The sequence below is a fragment of the Heterobasidion irregulare genome, assembly GCF_000320585.1.
Source record: "Heterobasidion irregulare TC 32-1 unplaced genomic scaffold scaffold_06, whole genome shotgun sequence".
NCBI lineage: Eukaryota > Fungi > Basidiomycota > Agaricomycetes > Russulales > Bondarzewiaceae > Heterobasidion > Heterobasidion irregulare.
The window spans coordinates 1,325,306-1,341,194 of record NW_009258202.1 but is presented as its reverse complement, the minus strand read 5'-3'; the positions used below and the strand labels follow the sequence as shown (position 1 = coordinate 1,341,194).

Sequence of the window (15,889 nt, the reverse complement as noted above, 5' to 3'; positions counted from 1 at the left end):
GTGACCGTAGAGCGTGTACAGAAGCCCGATGCTTCGAACACAGCGTCACCGAAGCGTGTGAACCCAATCAAACCCCAACCACCCGCTTGAACCCAGGTCTGAGGTTAGGACAAGTAAGAAGAAGCGCGGCCTGTATCGGAGCTCGGCGTGCCGGCAACAGCCACAACTGTAACAGTTGTGGAAATAAAGTTTCCGCCACCCTGCGCCATCCCCACTACCTCATATCGCAAGTCGACATCGACGACCTCAAGAATGGGCTGTATGTCGTCCTCAAACCATACCTTAGTTGTCGTTGCTGATCCCTGCTGCTGGACGCTCTAGCCAACAAACCCCGCGGATTGCAAGCAGCACGCAAGCTCAGGAACGGGCGCCGCGAAAACCGTTGGGTGAGTCTTACTTTCCTCTTGAGTTAATGAGTTTCTTTTATTTATTGATACAATGGACATTTAATTGGGGACGATAGGCGGACAAATCCTATAAGAAGCGGGCTCTTGGGAACTTCTACAAGACGTCTCCTACTGGTGGTTCATCACATGCTAAGGGTATCGTTCTTGAGAAGGTCGGCGTCGAGGCCAAGCAACCTAACTCTGCCATCCGCAAATGTGTCCGTGTGCAACTGATCAAAAACGGGAAGAAAGTCACCGCATTCGTTCCGGTGAGTGCTATGATCGCGTCTTCTACGAGCTGCTCGTTCATGGTGGTGCGACAGAACGATGGTTGTTTGAACTTTGTCGATGAGAACGACGAAGTCCTCATCTCTGGTTTCGGTCGTCGCGGGAAGGCCAAGGGTGATATTCCAGGTGTTCGTTTCAAGGTTGTGAAGGTGTCTGGTGTAGGCCTCCTTGCTCTCTGGAAGGAGAAAAAGGTACGGCCATCTGCTTTGTCTTTCTTGAATCATCTTCACCTTTCCGAACAGGAAAAGCCTCGTTCATGAAGCAACCCCTCTCACATTTTTTCGGCTGTTTTTATCCACTTTCTGCTATCGTCTATGTTTGCTCATGCTCGCCATGCCTTCCAAATAAAATTAAGCCAGTCTTGTACCCTGTGTGAGTTCAAAACTGTCGTCAGGTCAGAATACCAAGCCGCCTAGCGAGGCTTATTTTGTGGTATGAATATTATACCTCTACATACCTCTGCCAACGACGACACTCGAGATACAGAACAGTACCATCGATAACGACGCTACCATCTTACATCGACTAGTCGAAGGATGGGCCCCGCTATGATGTGGTGCGCCTCTGTTATTTTCCCACTGTTTATCTGTATGTGCTTCGTAAGAGCACAGCTCTCACGCTGGATTCGTGTGAATCAATAAAGATGTGGTAGTTGTGCACACTAGGTGCTGGTTTATGGGCTATGGGAGAGGTGACACCACTTGACTTCCTATTGCTCTATATTGCAAATGTATTGTTCAATATTTGTTTCACACATGAATCTCTCCGTCGTTCAACATTCATTATCAATGATATCGTCCTGATAAGTACACGACGGAACGCGACCATATTCGTTTCTTCGTGAATTACAATGATATCGTATGGGAAAGCGATGCTAAGCTGGTCTGATACTGTATTGTGAAATTTCGCACTGCCGACTACTAGGTTTAACGCTCATCTAGGTACGACGACACCCTGCCCTTCCAAGTATCGCTTTAAGTCCAGGATGAGCTCAAGTTGCTCATCAACAGTGAGCCCGCTGACAATTGTCTGGAGCACTGATCCGACAGTCACATGGTGCTCACGGATGAGACTACTATAGTAGACATATGTGAAAACGCCCATCAGAAATCTATGCAAATGATATAAGATCAATATTTTCACAATAGAGGTAACAACTCACTGGCAGTCCATGCGATCCGTCATTCCACCGTGTCCTGGAATACTGTGTCCGAAGTCTTTGATATCAAAAGCACGCTTGAAGCCCGACGCAAAGAATCCTCCGAAAGGCGCGACAAGCGAGGCGAAACATGCCATGAAGAATAAGTGAATCTGGTACGGCGTGTACGGAATAGTTGTGACTTCGCTGCGGATCTGCATGCACGAAGGTTGGGATTCATATAATTTTGAAGAGAGTGATGAGGACTTACGAGGGTCGAGAAAAAGGCAGCGACGGGCTTCCAAATAACCCACTCCCTCCAGACAAAGACAGGATTCGGAATACATTGCATTCCACTCCAGACGTTGACCCCCAGGTCATGTACAGGGCAGATCATGTAGTTGAACTGGCTGAAGTACATTCCCCAGAAGACGGCAAAGATGATGGTGCTCACGAAAGCGCCAACGAAGCCTTCGACGGTCTTTTTTGGCGAAAGTTTGATGAGCGGTGTACGGCCCAATGTGATGCCCCAGATGTAAGCAAAGACGTCATTGCATATAACGAGCGACGCGGGTACCCAGAACCAAATAAGGCCTTCGAGAATATTGTTGATGATGAAGTGACTGGCGACACGAGTGAGCTGATATTTGAGGTTTCAGAGAGGGAGTGATGTACCTGGAGACTACGACAAGTAGCAAGCTCATGTGCACCCAGCAAAATAGACCGAACTGCTGTTTCAGATATCCTTTCTTCAAGGACATGACGAAGCCCATGAACCCGATCGTGTAGAGAGTGAAACTGATGATCCGATGATTCGTAGCGAATGGCATGAGATTAGCGTCTGCGAAGACGACATGCTGCGAATCGTAAATTGTCCGGAAATTGTGAGCAAGTACCACAGGAAGTTTGAGACGAGATTATCTTACTTTGAAGTAATAGATTATACTTTCTCCGTAGAGAAAATAGTTCGTGACAGCAAAGAAGTACCAATTAAGGGTTTTACTCCATGGGTCTTTCCCAGAGTCTTCATCCGGTTTTGACCTTGTGAGTGTGAACAGCCGAGTAACTTCGCGATAGACAAGCGTCTGACATATCATGACGAGAATGACCATATAAGCGTGTCCCATAGCTAGAAAAGCTGAAGATCTGTTAAATATATTCGCTCTGAAAGGAGGAGAGGTGACGCGTACTAAGGAATCCACCAATCATGATGAATGTCCATAGCGTCCGTTCAAACATATTCTTCCGCTTTTTTGTTTGCTCGCTCTCTTGACCTCCAGGTTGAGCTACCGAGACAATAGTTGTCTTGTCTTGAGCATCCTTGGGAGTGTCGACATAAGGCCTATTGTGTTTTGTGGAAGGTGAGACTCGTCTACTCATGATAGCTGAGTTGAGGGACAGCTCACCTGCGTCTATCCGACCCCACACGTGATCCTCACAATGAGGACCCCAGCGTATGCTCGCACATAAGTTAGCTAGATTGTCGGGGGCCTTGACCTAACAGTTCTGAGAAAAAATGAATCTTTGAATTGCGCAAGTTCTCATCTACGGGACAATATAAGAACACTCGAAATATGCAATGATGGGAACCAAATAAACAATATGCCGCATGTCCCCAAAGTGTCCCTAGTGCAAAGCCAATCTGGTCTACATTCAACGTGCTCCCATACTAATCATCTAGAACTTCCACTTGTCGTCTACTTCCATTGCCCACGGGACTGAGACGGAGAGTGAGATGCGGCCAAAGACACGGTGAAGACGTTGACTCACATTTGGTCAATAACGTCTTTGAAAAAATCTTCTCTATCGGGACACTGTACTTTTTGCACCAAGCAGCAGTGATTCTGCGGCAAAGATGAATATACATATATTGGAGAGGTCAGACATTATCGTACCTAGGATCCAAATAATTGATCTTACTAAAGATGCGACGCCAGCGTCAGTACGAGGCATCAGTAGATTGGCACGGGCATACCTCGTCCCAAGCGCAACCTCCTTTCCCGCTTCCCTATCCACCATTTGCAACTTGAAGGTCTTGATCTTCTCATCCAATTTCTCGATCGCCTCTTCTATCTTCTCTGCTGGCCTCTCTCGTTTAAATGCGGCCCTACCTGTGCCCCGTTCCTTTTTCAGTCGCTTGAACTCTTCCTCGATGTCTTTGATCTTCTCCTTTAACACAGAATCGGCCTGCGGCTGCTCCCCCTCTATCAAGAGCTTCTCGTTGTCCTTGGCAAACTTCTTCTGCGCCTTCTCGATCTGTAGCGCTTTCATCGTCTCCTCGTGGTCTGCGACAGCGTCGTCATCTAAATCAGACTCATCGTCGACATACTTCTTATTCTTCTTGTACTTCGAGTCAATAGCGAATAGGCCGTGACGCAACTTCATGCGATCGTACTTGAAGCCACGCAACTGAGTGAAGACACGGGTAGGTTGAAGACGGCATAACTTGAGTAGAAACACCGAATACTTACCCTGTCCTTCATCCTCGACATGGACTGCTCGTGCGTTTTCGGAGCAGCCCGTTGATGGTTGCACAGTATTGCAACCATGCGGTTGGCATGATTGTAGTGATTGAGCTTCTCTTGGACCGTCCCGTTTTCCGGGGTACCCTCGTCCAACTGACGTTGGAAAGTGATTGATGCGTTATAAGTACGGAAGACCTTCGCGCTGAGCCCCTTCATATATGACTGCAGGTGTTTATTTAAGCTTGACGGCTGCATTATACGCGCAGTCAGATCAATGAAGAGACTGACAAGCTTGATATTATACTCACATTAACACGGTCGAAGAGCCCGTCGTCGTCGTTCTTTCCTTGCTTGAAAAGACGAATGTTCTTGAACACTTGAGGGAGAACGGTGACACGGTTGTAATATCGGATAGAGTCCTTTCCGAGGAAGTCGAAAGCGACAAAGTTTGGCTCTTCGAGCGTGACATGTTCGCACCGCAGAGAGCAGCAGCCAACTGTATCCGCCTCATCCTCGCCCTTTTCATTGCCTGCTCGGAGGGCAAGCACGTCGATGAAATACATGGCTGTCGCCCGCTGCCTGAGGCCCATGACTTTGTTCCTCAAGTCCGCATGATAATCTTGTCGGATCCGCTCGACGTGTTTCTTAAGACAAGATTGAGATCCCAATACGCACGACGGACATAAATAGGGGGAGGCCAACCTTCAACTCCCTAGCTTTCTCGAACTTTGACATGTCGCTTTGGCCCTTAAGCGAGCTACCAGCGGCCAGAAAAACGTACTTGTGATTCTGGTTGATGTTCTCGACCCATGTCGCGAGCCATGTCACGGTATTGTCGTGAATAACTGACTTCCACTTGCCAGGAACATTGGGCACTGGCACCGAAGAGTTGGCACCAATATTGATGGTGATATCCTCAGGTCGGACACGTAACTGCATAGGTGGCGACGTTTCGTGACCTGCGCTAACAAATACACGCAGGGACGAACCTTCAACGCGCCCTTCTTAGGATGATCTCCTCGTCCCCTAAAAAGACCTGGAGGTTCAACCCTAAAATTGCCCACTTTTTCTTTGCGTCCGTCGAGTAAGCAAGTCGTAAATTTGGCTTCAGCCTCATCCTTGTTCTTCTTCAGCTCTTTTTTCTCTGCAGTACTCAGTGCTTTCTTCTTCGCCTTCTCATCCTCAAAATATTCCCACATTGGCCGGAAATCGCAACGCTCAAAGGCTGTAATTTTCGTGCCGTCACGCTATCGTATGCCAAGATGAGTTGCGAAAAAATACAGAAAACGATGAGACGAACAGGAGGGTTTTTCTTGAGAACATTCAACCAATCGTTGAAGAAATTCTTGTTGAATACATCGTCCTGAGCATGGTCAGTCTCTAGCATAGCTGCATAAAAGCCAGCGACCTCCTCAGCGGCTGGTAGCAAGTCGACAGATTGTCCTAGCCGAACGCGCAAGTAAGTTCAATATCGTGTAACGCCAAAACAAAAACATACCATTGTACTTCATCTTCACATTTCTGGGCAGGGGCTCGTACGTTGGAGGGAAAATGACTCCATTGTGCTCCAAGGTCGTCCATTTCTGTGTACCATCTCCGTTCACCTCCTGCTCATCATTCTGCTCCCACCACTTGTACACCTCCTCTTCTTCTTCCTCCTTCTTGCTCCTGCTCTTACCCTTCTTCTCGTCGTTGCCATTCCCTTCCTCCTTCTTGACCCTTCCCCGCTTCTTCGGTTGGGGAGTTTCTGTCTCCGAACCCTCCTCTTCCTTAACCCGCTTTTGTCCTCTTTTTGTCGGTTGTTTTTTCCCAGCGGCCCCACCCTCGTCGTCACTCTCGTCTTTGACCTTCCGCTTCTTCTTCGCAGGCACCTTCTTCGCAATGGGCTTGTCATCTTCGCTACCAAAACTATCATCGGACTCCTCCTTCTTGGCCTTGTATTTAGGCGCGGTCTTGGGCTTGCTAGTCGATGCGGCTCGAGTTTGCGAGGACGCATTGGCCTCGCCACTCGCCCCGTTACTCGACACGGACCTCGCCTTCCCATTTCCGTTAACGGAATTAGCCGGTGTGATTGACTGCATGGCGCCGGACACGAGCGAAGCTGGAGGTTTGCGGTGCTTAGGAGGGGAGGAGGCGAGGGGAATATCATCCTCGTCGTCATCGCTAGACGAGGATGCTTGATGGTTTCGTTTCTTACGCTTGAGGGAGCGCACGTCGGGCGTCAAGGGTTCGGACTTCGCCTGAGTTGTCTGAGACTAATGTCTGAAAGTGTGAACTTGAGCCAAAGTCAGAGAATGGGATAGTACACACCAGAGGGACGTCGTCACCATCCTCGCTCATGGGAGAGTCGTCCGCATCGTCGCCGTTCCCGTACCCGTTGTCATTCCCATTCCCATTCCCATTTCCATTGGATGCGAATCGGCTACTCGTACCATGGGAATGATTGTGCGCGGTCTGAGACGCGAGAGCAGTGGCGCGGTGGGTGATCATGCTATCGTTGTGTGTCAAAGAATGCAATTGAGGAAGCAAAACAGTATGGAGGAGAGGAGGAGAAGGAGAGGAGAATGATGGGGAACGAACGTTGGCAGTTGCTGTGACTGTGGCGAAGTGCCTCCAGGACGGCCCTAAAGCATGTCACGCCCTCGGGCATCCTCTCCACCTGGCGCTCACTACGATCACTAACCTCCTGGCCGACGCCACTGGTGTAAGTTGCACATTCGTCCAATCATCCTCGCTGATATCCAACCTTCTGCAGCAACAATCATGTCCCCACCTTCCCTCTTTCGTGACCCATGGGCCAAGCGTGACGCCTGGCGAAAGCATCCGGTCTTCTCCAATCGTGCAATGTTCGCCAACTTCTTCCCCGGCTTCGGCATTGCCCTCGTCGCCTTCACCGCCTATGTGATCGCAGATAACGTGTATAGCGGCGTCAAGCCACAGGAGGGGACACATCATTAAAGGATATCTCTGCCATTGTTTTGAGGCTACGTACAGGTATGCCCGTCCCCTCTACATCCTACTTATCCTCTCACCCTCCATCGCACGTATGATAGTCGTCGGAACAATATATCTGCGCTTCGTATCTTGAGACCATAACGCTGGCAAAAATATCATTCCCTCGCGCCCCAGAAGTCTATGGTCAGAGTTTGATAGGCTCCGGTGGATTCGTTACGTTTCTTCAGTCAAGACTTTCTCGCTGCCATGCTCATACCATGTGGTGATCGCACGTTTTATGACTGGTTCTATTTGCACTGTAACCAACAAATTCTCCGTTGGTAAATGAATACGGTTCTGGAGTGCGGGTTGCCAACGCATGTTCAACATTGTTTTTATCATCTGCAAAGCGGTCTTATATCACGGCGTTTGGGCACCCTCTGGTCCCCACTCACTTTGAGTGTCTTGACAAACCTGTCTATGGCGATGCCAAAGACATCAAAAATATATTGTACAAGAAGTAAGCGGATGTATATGGTGAGCATTTTGGTAGATTCGATCGAAAGTGAGCGCTTGAGTACGGATCGTGACATATGAACTATAACAAGCCGACTTTGAAGGCATTTGAGACTAGACCATGCAAAAGCATACATTCGCCATATGCATGGAATATACAAGGGCTATTGGGTTGGAATATCGGGTTTTCCGGCGCAGTTGAGAGCCAATCATAATTAGTCTAGTGTGCGACTCTCGAGTCAAAGATCGAGTACATTACAGCCGCTTGCATGTCATTCTGCAGTCGTGCAGCCAGAAATGTTGTTCGCTTCGACCAAATAGTCACAGATAGTCACATCGCTTATTCAGATTGCGTCATTCCTCTGCCAGCGGACACTGGCAGAGCCTTGGTTGGTGCCCCTTGTTTGCAACGCCCACCATGGCCCCCAATCTCTCCACTGAGATGCACCACAATATAGCTACCTGGAATATTGATCTTCAAAAATCTCCCTCTGAGTGTGCTGCTCTGGCCAAATACTCCGTTAGAACTGTCTATGAGGTTCTTCGTATCAATCCACAAGTTGCCGAATCACAAGGCTGTGTTGTCTGGGCTGCGTGACAACGTATTTGGCCAGAACAAACAACATTTTTGGCTGCACGACTGCAGAATGACATGCAAACGACTGTAGACTGTCTGCCATGCTCTGTTCAGACATCAAACCCAATCACGATGGAATTGTGCCGTTCCATGGCCGTGGGGACACGCACCGGCACGTTGCTTCGTGCAGGCGCCCTCTCCATGCGAACGTTCAGGCCCTGCCCGATGGCAGGTATAGCCAGCGGTGGCGACGAAGGCAACTGCTTTTCAGTACATGTGCATCCCGGCAAGCAGTGGTGCCTTTGACTTCTGGTATCATCCTCAAGAGACGTAGTTCGCATCAAGGTCGCAAGAATGTGCTGCAAAGGAAATGGCGATGGAGAACTAGTGATGTCACGAATCCAAACGTCTTTATCGAGTGTCAGCGCTGTGAGAATCGAGAGCGAGACGATCGTGATGGAGTAGGTCGTGACTGTAGAGGGGTTATTTCAATTTGGGCCACAATCTAGAAAATGAGAAGGGGCTCACGAAGTACGGTCACCAGCCAGCAGAGGACTTCGACGATGACAAAGGGTACGTGAGCAGGACCGCTCGAGAAGTTGGCGCTTATCCCAACAGCGAACATGCTGAGGACTACAAGAAACATATGTGAGTACTCAAGTCCCTTGATAAAGCAAGCTAGCCATTGATATACCGAGATGGAAGGGGATCAGACACGCCGTCCACACGCATTCAACAGCCACTCTTTGCGGAAGCCTATTCTTGACCACATATTTAATGAAGACTCTGAATACGTGTGGTCAGGCGACAAAATAGCATGGCGGCAATAATTTGGGAAAAACGCACGCGCACAGGGAAGCCAATAGGGAACATCCGGGAACAGATACCAGCACGCACAAATAGGTCTTCGGATCGAAAAAATGCACTAATATCAAAGACATAGTGATCAAGGATAAGCACAAGAGTGATATTAACGCTAAAATGATGTTTTCAAACATGAGGGTCACTTCTTGCATACTACAATAGGAAGCGTGTTCCGCAGATGAGTACTCACCCATTGACACCTTACGGAACGTACGAAATCTGAAGCTGGCCATGGCAATGGTGTCAAGGCAGATTCCTTGCTTGAGGAAGATATAAGAGAAGCTCTTAGGCGTCAGGGATCCATGAAGTGGTGGCATCCCTCACTGGTTCTATTTTAGACTGATGGTATGATTCGAATGTTGGACAAGACGTGTAATCAAGACAAGCCTATCATATGAATCAATCCGCCTGCGGTCTATATGAAAATCACGTAGTCAGTGCAATCGGGGCAACAACTAGCGAGTTATGTCGCTCGAAGACCGCATACGGGGAGAACAGGGTCCCACGAGCTAGCTGGAGTAAACGCACTAGTATAATCGTATCCGACTCACAACAGCTATCATCTCCCGGCAGTCTTAGTCTATGTATTACATGCGGGTCGACTTTGACAAATGCTACCGAGCACGTAGTTGAGACCGGTCAGCGACCCCTGCCCAAGCGCTCGAAAGTTGCTTTCGCCGAAGGATGAGAATACGTTTGTTTCTATTAAAACGGGTCTTGTCCTGCTAGCCAATGTTGCATCTATGCTATGGAAAGGGATCCCATCGTCAGATGATTATGAGGTGTTTTCGTAGTATATAGCCTTACATACCTAGGCAAGCCGCGAGGCCTTCGCCGTTCAAGTACGTCATGGCCATGTCGACCTGGTGACCGTGGTCCGTCTGGCCTTCATTCAGGTTCCGACCAGAGACCAGTAACGAAGAGTCAAGACCACCGAGCTTGTAAAGCAGTGTAGAGCGCTTATAAGCAAATACGATCTGTCATTTTCGAAGCCGGTGATAAAGAATCCGCAGTCCAGGCATAGCTAGGCATGCCCACTGCATGTCCTCGCAGGGCTTCGCATCGTCTCAACTTGCATTTAATTTGCGCTGAGCTGCCGAGTCGACTTTCGCAAATATCTTCACTTGACGAGAATTTCGGCAGCTTCAGTTGGAATATCATAAGTAAGCGAGTTGCAATCGAAAGAACGACGTCGGAATACCACTTGCTATTGTCATTCCGGCTATGGTCTAATAACCTTCGCTCACTGATTCTACAAGCGCCATCTCTCATCTTCGAGCCAGTTCAGTCGGTATAAGGTCAGATTATAAAGATACCCAAAAAATAAAGGGCGTACTAAATGATCGATCTTATGGCCATCGATAGGAACCACACGGCCGCAAAGTCCGGGCCCCGGTGGAGGTACAGTTGGCGCCAGAGAACATCGAAGGGGGGGAAAGGTGCAGTGGACTGATTAGTGCCTGTTCGATTTTCCGAGACAGAGATAACACGTTGGATGAAGAATGTCTGCAGGTATCTGTCCTCGGGGATTGTCGGTGCGAAGATGCGTGCTCGCCTTTACGAGAGTAGTGAGCAGCCGATGGCAATTTCGCTTCAAGAACCTAGTGAATTGGAGAAATCGAGGTGGGCTAGGGCGGGCTTTGTATCGATTGGACCAAAGAGTATGTGTGGCAAAAGAAGGCAGGTCGCGAATCGCTACTGGAAGCTAATCCTTGTGACTGGTACTTGGCTTGAGTTGTCCGGTGACGACCCGCATTCTGTCCATGAGGCAAAATCAAACATAACCGGTGACCGGAGAAGTTTGCCTTCCAGTAGGAGGCGCATCGATAGACAGAGTTCTGGAAAAAAAAAGGAATTTGATGGATCCATGGAGCAAGTACGGCATGCACGACGCGGCGGCTAGGCGGTACCAGAACCGCGTCTTTGCAGGTCTTTGGTTGTAACTACGATACGACAGGGCGAGAACGCTAGGAGCCTCGAGCAGATATTGCGTCAATGGAATCTGTTTGTAACGGTGGTGAAGCCCAGAGCAGCTCTCGAGGTCTCGACAGCTGAACATGTATTCGTGTGTAGATCAACAGATCGACACGGTGAGGTCAAGCAGAGTCGAGCGCTCAGGCCCAGGGAAGACAGGGGAGACAGGATCTGGCACACGAGACTAGTGCCCGAGTCTGACGTCGGAGGCATACGGACTCCAAACTTTACAAGACTTCACATCCGTCTTCTCAATGAATTACAATAGGCGTGTAATTACGAATACTTACGTTAGATAATTCCAGGTCATGCCGGCTCCGACTCCTCGTCTCCCCCCAGGTCTCCCCTCCCCTTGTGAGTTCAGTCGGACAGGATTTCTTCTTTACTTTAGCTTGCGTTCCTGGTCGGATCGGAAATCAAACATGCTGTGATCTTTCGTAGGATCTAGCGGATTTACGTCCTACTGCGCCGGCTTGTGCTCGCGAAACTCCAATGCCGACATGCTCCAGCATCCCCCCTTAGGGCATCGCAACAGCACGAGGCTGCCTTGGCCAATTTTGCCTGAATATTCACGCTGAAACGTCACTTTTCTGGTTAGGCACGATGTTGCTTATCATCGTATGTGTCCCCCGCAATATGCCCTGGTGCTTAAATACGTCTCCTTGCTGTACATCTCAGAGCAACCCGCGTTCCGTCTCGACTCAATATGTCCATGATACCCAGATGCTCGAATCTCATCCTCGACATCGGGGATGTTCTCTTCACATGGTCTCCGAAGACGTCCACTTCGATCTCCCCCCGCACCATGAAGAGCATACTGTCATCGACGACCTGGCACCAATACGAGACCGGGCACATTTCACAGGGCGACTGCTACCGCCTCATAGGCAACCAGTTCTCCATCGATCCTCAGGAAGTCGGACTTGCATTCCAACAAGCTCGGGACTCATTGCAGCCTAATGTTGACTTCATTCACTTCATCCGCGCCCTCAAGGCGGAATCACACGGGACGCTGCGCGTCTTCGCTATGTCCAACATCTCTCAGCCCGATTACGCAGTTCTTCGGACTAAGGACGCCGACTGGGCCGTTTTTGACGATATATTCACGTCTGCAGATGCTGGGGTTCGAAAGCCACACCTTGGGTTCTACAAGTTGGTACTCGGAAAGATCGGCGCCGATCCAAACGATACCGTCTTCGTCGATGACAAGGGGGACAATGTCCTCTCTGCACGGTCTCTCGGCCTTCATGGAATCGTCTTTGACAGTATGGACAACGTCAAGCGAGCCCTGCGCTACTTGATCAGCGACCCCATACGGCGAGGACGAGAGTTTCTCCAAGCGCGAGCCGGCCATTTGGAGTCGGAGACCAATACGGGCATCGAAATCGGTGATAATTTTGCCCAGCTCCTTATTCTCGAGGCCACGAAGGATAGGTAAGAGTGCTTAAAGCTTACCGTCAACATTTGGCTCATTTTCATTCGATAGGACACTCGTCAATTATATGGACCATCCGAACAAATGGAATTTCTTCCGAGGTACGTCTCAGTCCCGTCGCATCGCATTTTCTATAAACCTAATTTATTGTGCTTGCAGATCAACCGCTCCTCACAACGGAGGAGTTCCCTTTCGATCTCGATACGACATCTATTGGAACGCTTGCGACGCAGCGCGATGATGGGACTGCCAATCTAGTAATGGATGAGATGCTTCAGTACCGTGATGAGGATGGCATAATACAAGTACGCGCGACTTTCCTTATCTTTATTCTTGAGATGATCATGAGACTTACAACGCCTCTCAGACATATTTCGATCATGAACGACCGAGGATAGATCCCATCGTCTGTGTCAACGTCTTGAGCCTTTTCTACTCCCGGGGTCGTGGTTCGGAGCTAGCACCGACACTAGAGTGGGTGCGTGGTGTCCTCAAGCACCGCGCGTATCTCGATGGAACGCGATACTACGAGACAGGCGAATGCTTCCTTTTCTTCCTCAGCCGGCTCTTGCAATCAACCAAGGACGCCGCCTTGCACGCATCGTTGAAATCTTTGTTCGCCGAACGGGTCAAGGAGCGCATAGGGGCACCAGGGGACGCGCTGGCGCTGGCGATGCGTATACTGGCATGCGCAGCAGTGGGCGTGCGGGACGAGATCGATCTTCGATCACTATTACCTCTGCAGTGCGAGGATGGGGGGTGGGAGGCAGGCTGGGTGTACAAGTATGGGTCTTCGGGAGTCAAGATCGGCAATCGTGGCCTCACGACTGCGCTTGCGCTCAATGCCATCGAGGCTGTGGAGGGACGTCGCACGAGGCCGAAGTCGGGTAAGATCAGCCGAGTCAGCCGTCATTCTGAGGTCGCAGCAGCGCCACGGTCTTCCACCAGCAGTCATCGTTCTAATCGCTCGATCTCAAGGACATTCCAGGCGTACTTCAAGGCGTCGTGGACATCGATGAAACAGGTGGCCGTGGCGTGAATTGGAGCATCTTGGATCGTCCTGTACGGATAGTGTTGCGCCCGGCTTTCTCTCTGCTCTCTCGTCCACGTCTTGCTGATTTTTTGCTTACTTGCTTTCGATACATTGTTGTTGTACTCCACGGCCCTTGTACGATCAGGATCATCTTGTACTAGATTACATTAGTGTGGTACGTTCAAGCTGTTCTCATGATCTATCGATTTCTCCTCATCGACGTCAGCCCCGATACGACGGTAAAAGATAAGTATCTTTCCAATTCGGGGGACTAGCTAGGGTTCCGTAAGTACCGCTTATATACCATATTATCGGTTTCCTCAACAAAAGGGTACCGCAATTCCTTCAGAAAAAGGTCAAATTGCGCAGAGTCTTCTGGAGGAGCCTGAATGCCTGCGAGGACTTTGCCGAGATCTGAATATACGTCAACCCAAGATCGATCATAATGTTATGCTGACTCTTCATGAAGACATACCAGCTCCGTGATTGCGATAATGGAACAGTGATATATTCCATCCTTTCTGAAGCGATGACAGAAATTTACGCAAGGCGCCAGGCCGTTCAGGGAATTCTAAATCGGACCGAAGGCGCCGCATCAAGTTATTCTTTGGAAAAAGCGCCAGCCCAAGGAGACTCACGGAATCTGAAGAGACGCTCGTTTGCCACCCCTGAGGTACCGCCAATCATATATCGTGCATGACTTTTGGCCATCTCGTCGTCACTGATATCATAAGCCTTCATGTCCTGTTGCTCCAAAGCTGACAAGACGTTCGCAACCTCCTTGGCACGTGAATGCGTCTCGAGATTAAACGACAAGAAAACGTGGGCCCGACTCGGAGAATTGTATCGATAAATAAATTCGGTCACAGCACGAGGATGAATGATCGTGTGTAGCGCGAAGAAGCTGTACATCAATGACGCTGAGGTTAGGACAAAAGCAGAATAATGAGTTGGTGCATATTAATATGCTTGCCTGCCGGGTCTTTCGGGAATCTCGACGCTTAACAGGGCCTCACGGCCCTCACCAAGCTCTGCACGTTCCGCAACGAACCGAAGACGGTCAAAATTCATGTTGGCGCCTGACACCACAGCGACGAATTTTTTGCCCGCGCCAAGAAGATTGTTATCGATGATATAGCGTTTAAGGCTGGCGACTGCCAGGGCACCTGCTGGTTCTGTTATGGACCTTGTTTCTGTGGATGGTGGGCGGAGGATGAAAGACTTCAAAAGAACATAATAGTTCATCACGGAGACGCCTCACCTTCAAAGATATCTTTTATAGCCGCACATATTTCATCATTGTCCACTTTGACGATGCCATCTAGCAATTGCTTGCAGATCCTGAAAGGCTCTTCCCCTACAATTCTCACGGCCGTCCCGTCACTGAAGGGACCGACTTCTTCGAGAGTGACCCGCTCGCCCGTCTCTAAGCTTCTAGCCATGGCGTCCCCGTCGAACGTCTCGCCGCCCATGACCTTTGTATTCGGATCACCAATCCTCTTCACATATTCACAGATGCCTGCCACGAGGCCACCGCCTCCCACGGCGGCGAAAATAGCATCCAGGTGTTCCGAGCCTGGAAGCTGCTTCAGAATTTCCAGGCCTACTGTGCCTTGCCCAGCGATGATAAGCGGGTCGTCGTAAGGGGGCACGAAGATGAGACCGTGAACAGACGCCAGTCGTGCACACTCGGCTTTCGCCTCGTCAAAATCCAGCCCGTGCAGGACGACTTTGGCGCCTAAGCGAGAGACGTTACGAACTTTGATGGTGGGAGTTCCCTGGGGCATGACGATGGTGCACGGAATGCCCAGTTTTTCCCCCGACAACGCGACGCCTTGGGCGTGATTCCCTAAGAGCAGTCGCGATCAATGAGCCAAAATCAGGTGGGAAGGTGGACGAGGGGGTGCGACTCGGCCAGGAATACGCACACTAACCGGCACTGCATGTCACGACGCCCTTCCACCTCTCTTCCTCTGGGATGCTCGCCATGAAGTTGTAAGCACCGCGGATTTTGAAGCTGAAGACCTCTTGAAGGTCTTCGCGCTTGAGGTAGATCTGGTTTCCCATCCTGGCGCTGAGATTAGGAGCGGGCACGAGAGGCGTCTCTTTGAGCACTTCATAGACTTTGGCGGTGAGGATAAGGCGCAGGTAGTCCGGCGTCTGAGAAGGGAGGAGATAGTGTTTTGATAGTCTAGGATAGGAGACTGGCTCCGGGGCGTGAGAGGAGTACTCGATGGTCGCAGATGCCATTCGAGAGAGCGTCGGGAAGTGTTGAGGAA

General features: G+C 49.9%; 7 protein-coding genes across 7 annotated transcripts; 3 read left to right on the top strand and 4 right to left on the bottom strand.

The window, feature by feature from the left end:
• Nucleotides 1-252: 252 nt before the first annotated feature.
• HETIRDRAFT_452276 (uncharacterized protein) lies at nucleotides 253-934 on the top strand (the record flags this gene model as incomplete). Its single annotated transcript, XM_009549179.1, has 5 exons — nucleotides 253-259; nucleotides 322-386; nucleotides 464-655; nucleotides 710-865; nucleotides 917-934. 5 exons carry the CDS (start codon nucleotides 253-255, stop codon nucleotides 932-934), a joined length of 438 nt encoding a protein of 145 aa, XP_009547474.1.
• A 505-nt stretch (nucleotides 935-1,439) lies between these two features.
• On the bottom strand, nucleotides 1,440-3,180 carry HETIRDRAFT_154917 (uncharacterized protein). The gene is made up of 6 exons (XM_009549178.1): nucleotides 3,003-3,180; nucleotides 2,739-2,950; nucleotides 2,492-2,669; nucleotides 2,123-2,439; nucleotides 1,837-2,027; nucleotides 1,440-1,785 (listed from the first exon to the last, which is right to left on the bottom strand). The coding sequence occupies exons 1-6, from the start codon at nucleotides 3,049-3,051 to the stop codon at nucleotides 1,608-1,610; spliced, it is 1,125 nt and encodes a 374-aa protein (XP_009547473.1). The 5' UTR covers nucleotides 3,052-3,180; the 3' UTR covers nucleotides 1,440-1,607.
• Nucleotides 3,181-3,320: 140 nt separating this feature from the next.
• Nucleotides 3,321-6,358, bottom strand: HETIRDRAFT_476461 (uncharacterized protein; the record flags this gene model as incomplete). Its single annotated transcript, XM_009549177.1, has 10 exons — nucleotides 3,321-3,530; nucleotides 3,583-3,656; nucleotides 3,708-3,731; nucleotides 3,788-4,221; nucleotides 4,284-4,526; nucleotides 4,586-4,921; nucleotides 4,980-5,210; nucleotides 5,267-5,524; nucleotides 5,578-5,720; nucleotides 5,776-6,358. 10 exons carry the CDS (start codon nucleotides 6,356-6,358, stop codon nucleotides 3,490-3,492), a joined length of 2,367 nt encoding a protein of 788 aa, XP_009547472.1. The 3' UTR covers nucleotides 3,321-3,489.
• Nucleotides 6,359-7,040: 682 nt separating this feature from the next.
• HETIRDRAFT_169505 (uncharacterized protein) lies at nucleotides 7,041-7,235 on the top strand (the record flags this gene model as incomplete). The annotated part of the gene is made up of 1 exon (XM_009549176.1): nucleotides 7,041-7,235. The coding sequence occupies one exon, from the start codon at nucleotides 7,041-7,043 to the stop codon at nucleotides 7,233-7,235; it is 195 nt and encodes a 64-aa protein (XP_009547471.1).
• Nucleotides 7,236-8,414: 1,179 nt separating this feature from the next.
• HETIRDRAFT_169504 (uncharacterized protein) lies at nucleotides 8,415-8,929 on the bottom strand (the record flags this gene model as incomplete). Its single annotated transcript, XM_009549175.1, has 2 exons — nucleotides 8,415-8,776; nucleotides 8,833-8,929. 2 exons carry the CDS (start codon nucleotides 8,927-8,929, stop codon nucleotides 8,415-8,417), a joined length of 459 nt encoding a protein of 152 aa, XP_009547470.1.
• Nucleotides 8,930-11,836: 2,907 nt separating this feature from the next.
• On the top strand, nucleotides 11,837-13,828 carry HETIRDRAFT_410050 (uncharacterized protein). The gene is made up of 4 exons (XM_009549174.1): nucleotides 11,837-12,576; nucleotides 12,629-12,678; nucleotides 12,737-12,882; nucleotides 12,945-13,828. Exons 1-4 carry the CDS (start codon nucleotides 11,849-11,851, stop codon nucleotides 13,614-13,616), a joined length of 1,596 nt encoding a protein of 531 aa, XP_009547469.1. The 5' UTR covers nucleotides 11,837-11,848; the 3' UTR covers nucleotides 13,617-13,828.
• Nucleotides 13,829-13,847: 19 nt separating this feature from the next.
• HETIRDRAFT_459408 (uncharacterized protein) lies at nucleotides 13,848-15,884 on the bottom strand. Its single transcript, XM_009549173.1, has 6 exons — nucleotides 15,545-15,884; nucleotides 14,872-15,459; nucleotides 14,584-14,803; nucleotides 14,249-14,514; nucleotides 14,086-14,181; nucleotides 13,848-14,024 (listed from the first exon to the last, which is right to left on the bottom strand). The coding sequence occupies exons 1-6, from the start codon at nucleotides 15,858-15,860 to the stop codon at nucleotides 13,882-13,884; spliced, it is 1,629 nt and encodes a 542-aa protein (XP_009547468.1). The 5' UTR covers nucleotides 15,861-15,884; the 3' UTR covers nucleotides 13,848-13,881.
• Between the last annotated feature and the right edge of the window lie 5 nt (nucleotides 15,885-15,889).

Bases quoted from the DNA above. Each gene is read 5' to 3' on its own strand.
- HETIRDRAFT_459408 (XM_009549173.1), bottom strand. From the start codon at position 15,860: ATGGCATCTGCGACCATCGAGTACTCCTCTCACGCCCCGGAGCCAGTC. The intron at 14,804-14,871 runs GTGAGGCGTCTC...CACCATCCACAG, and splicing joins TATAAAAGATATCTTTGAAG to AAACAAGGTCCATAACAGAA. The intron at 14,025-14,085 runs GTATGTCTTCAT...ACGTATATTCAG, and splicing joins TTATCGCAATCACGGAGCTG to ATCTCGGCAAAGTCCTCGCA.
- HETIRDRAFT_410050 (XM_009549174.1), top strand. From the start codon at position 11,849: ATGTCCATGATACCCAGATGCTCGAATCTCATCCTCGACATCGGGGAT. The intron at 12,577-12,628 runs GTAAGAGTGCTT...TTCATTCGATAG, and splicing joins CTCGAGGCCACGAAGGATAG to GACACTCGTCAATTATATGG. The intron at 12,883-12,944 runs GTACGCGCGACT...AACGCCTCTCAG, and splicing joins ATGAGGATGGCATAATACAA to ACATATTTCGATCATGAACG.
- HETIRDRAFT_154917 (XM_009549178.1), bottom strand. From the start codon at position 3,051: ATGTTTGAACGGACGCTATGGACATTCATCATGATTGGTGGATTCCTT. The intron at 2,670-2,738 runs GTAAGATAATCT...TACGATTCGCAG, and splicing joins GTATAATCTATTACTTCAAA to CATGTCGTCTTCGCAGACGC. The intron at 1,786-1,836 runs GTGAGTTGTTAC...TCATTTGCATAG, and splicing joins ACGGATCGCATGGACTGCCA to ATTTCTGATGGGCGTTTTCA.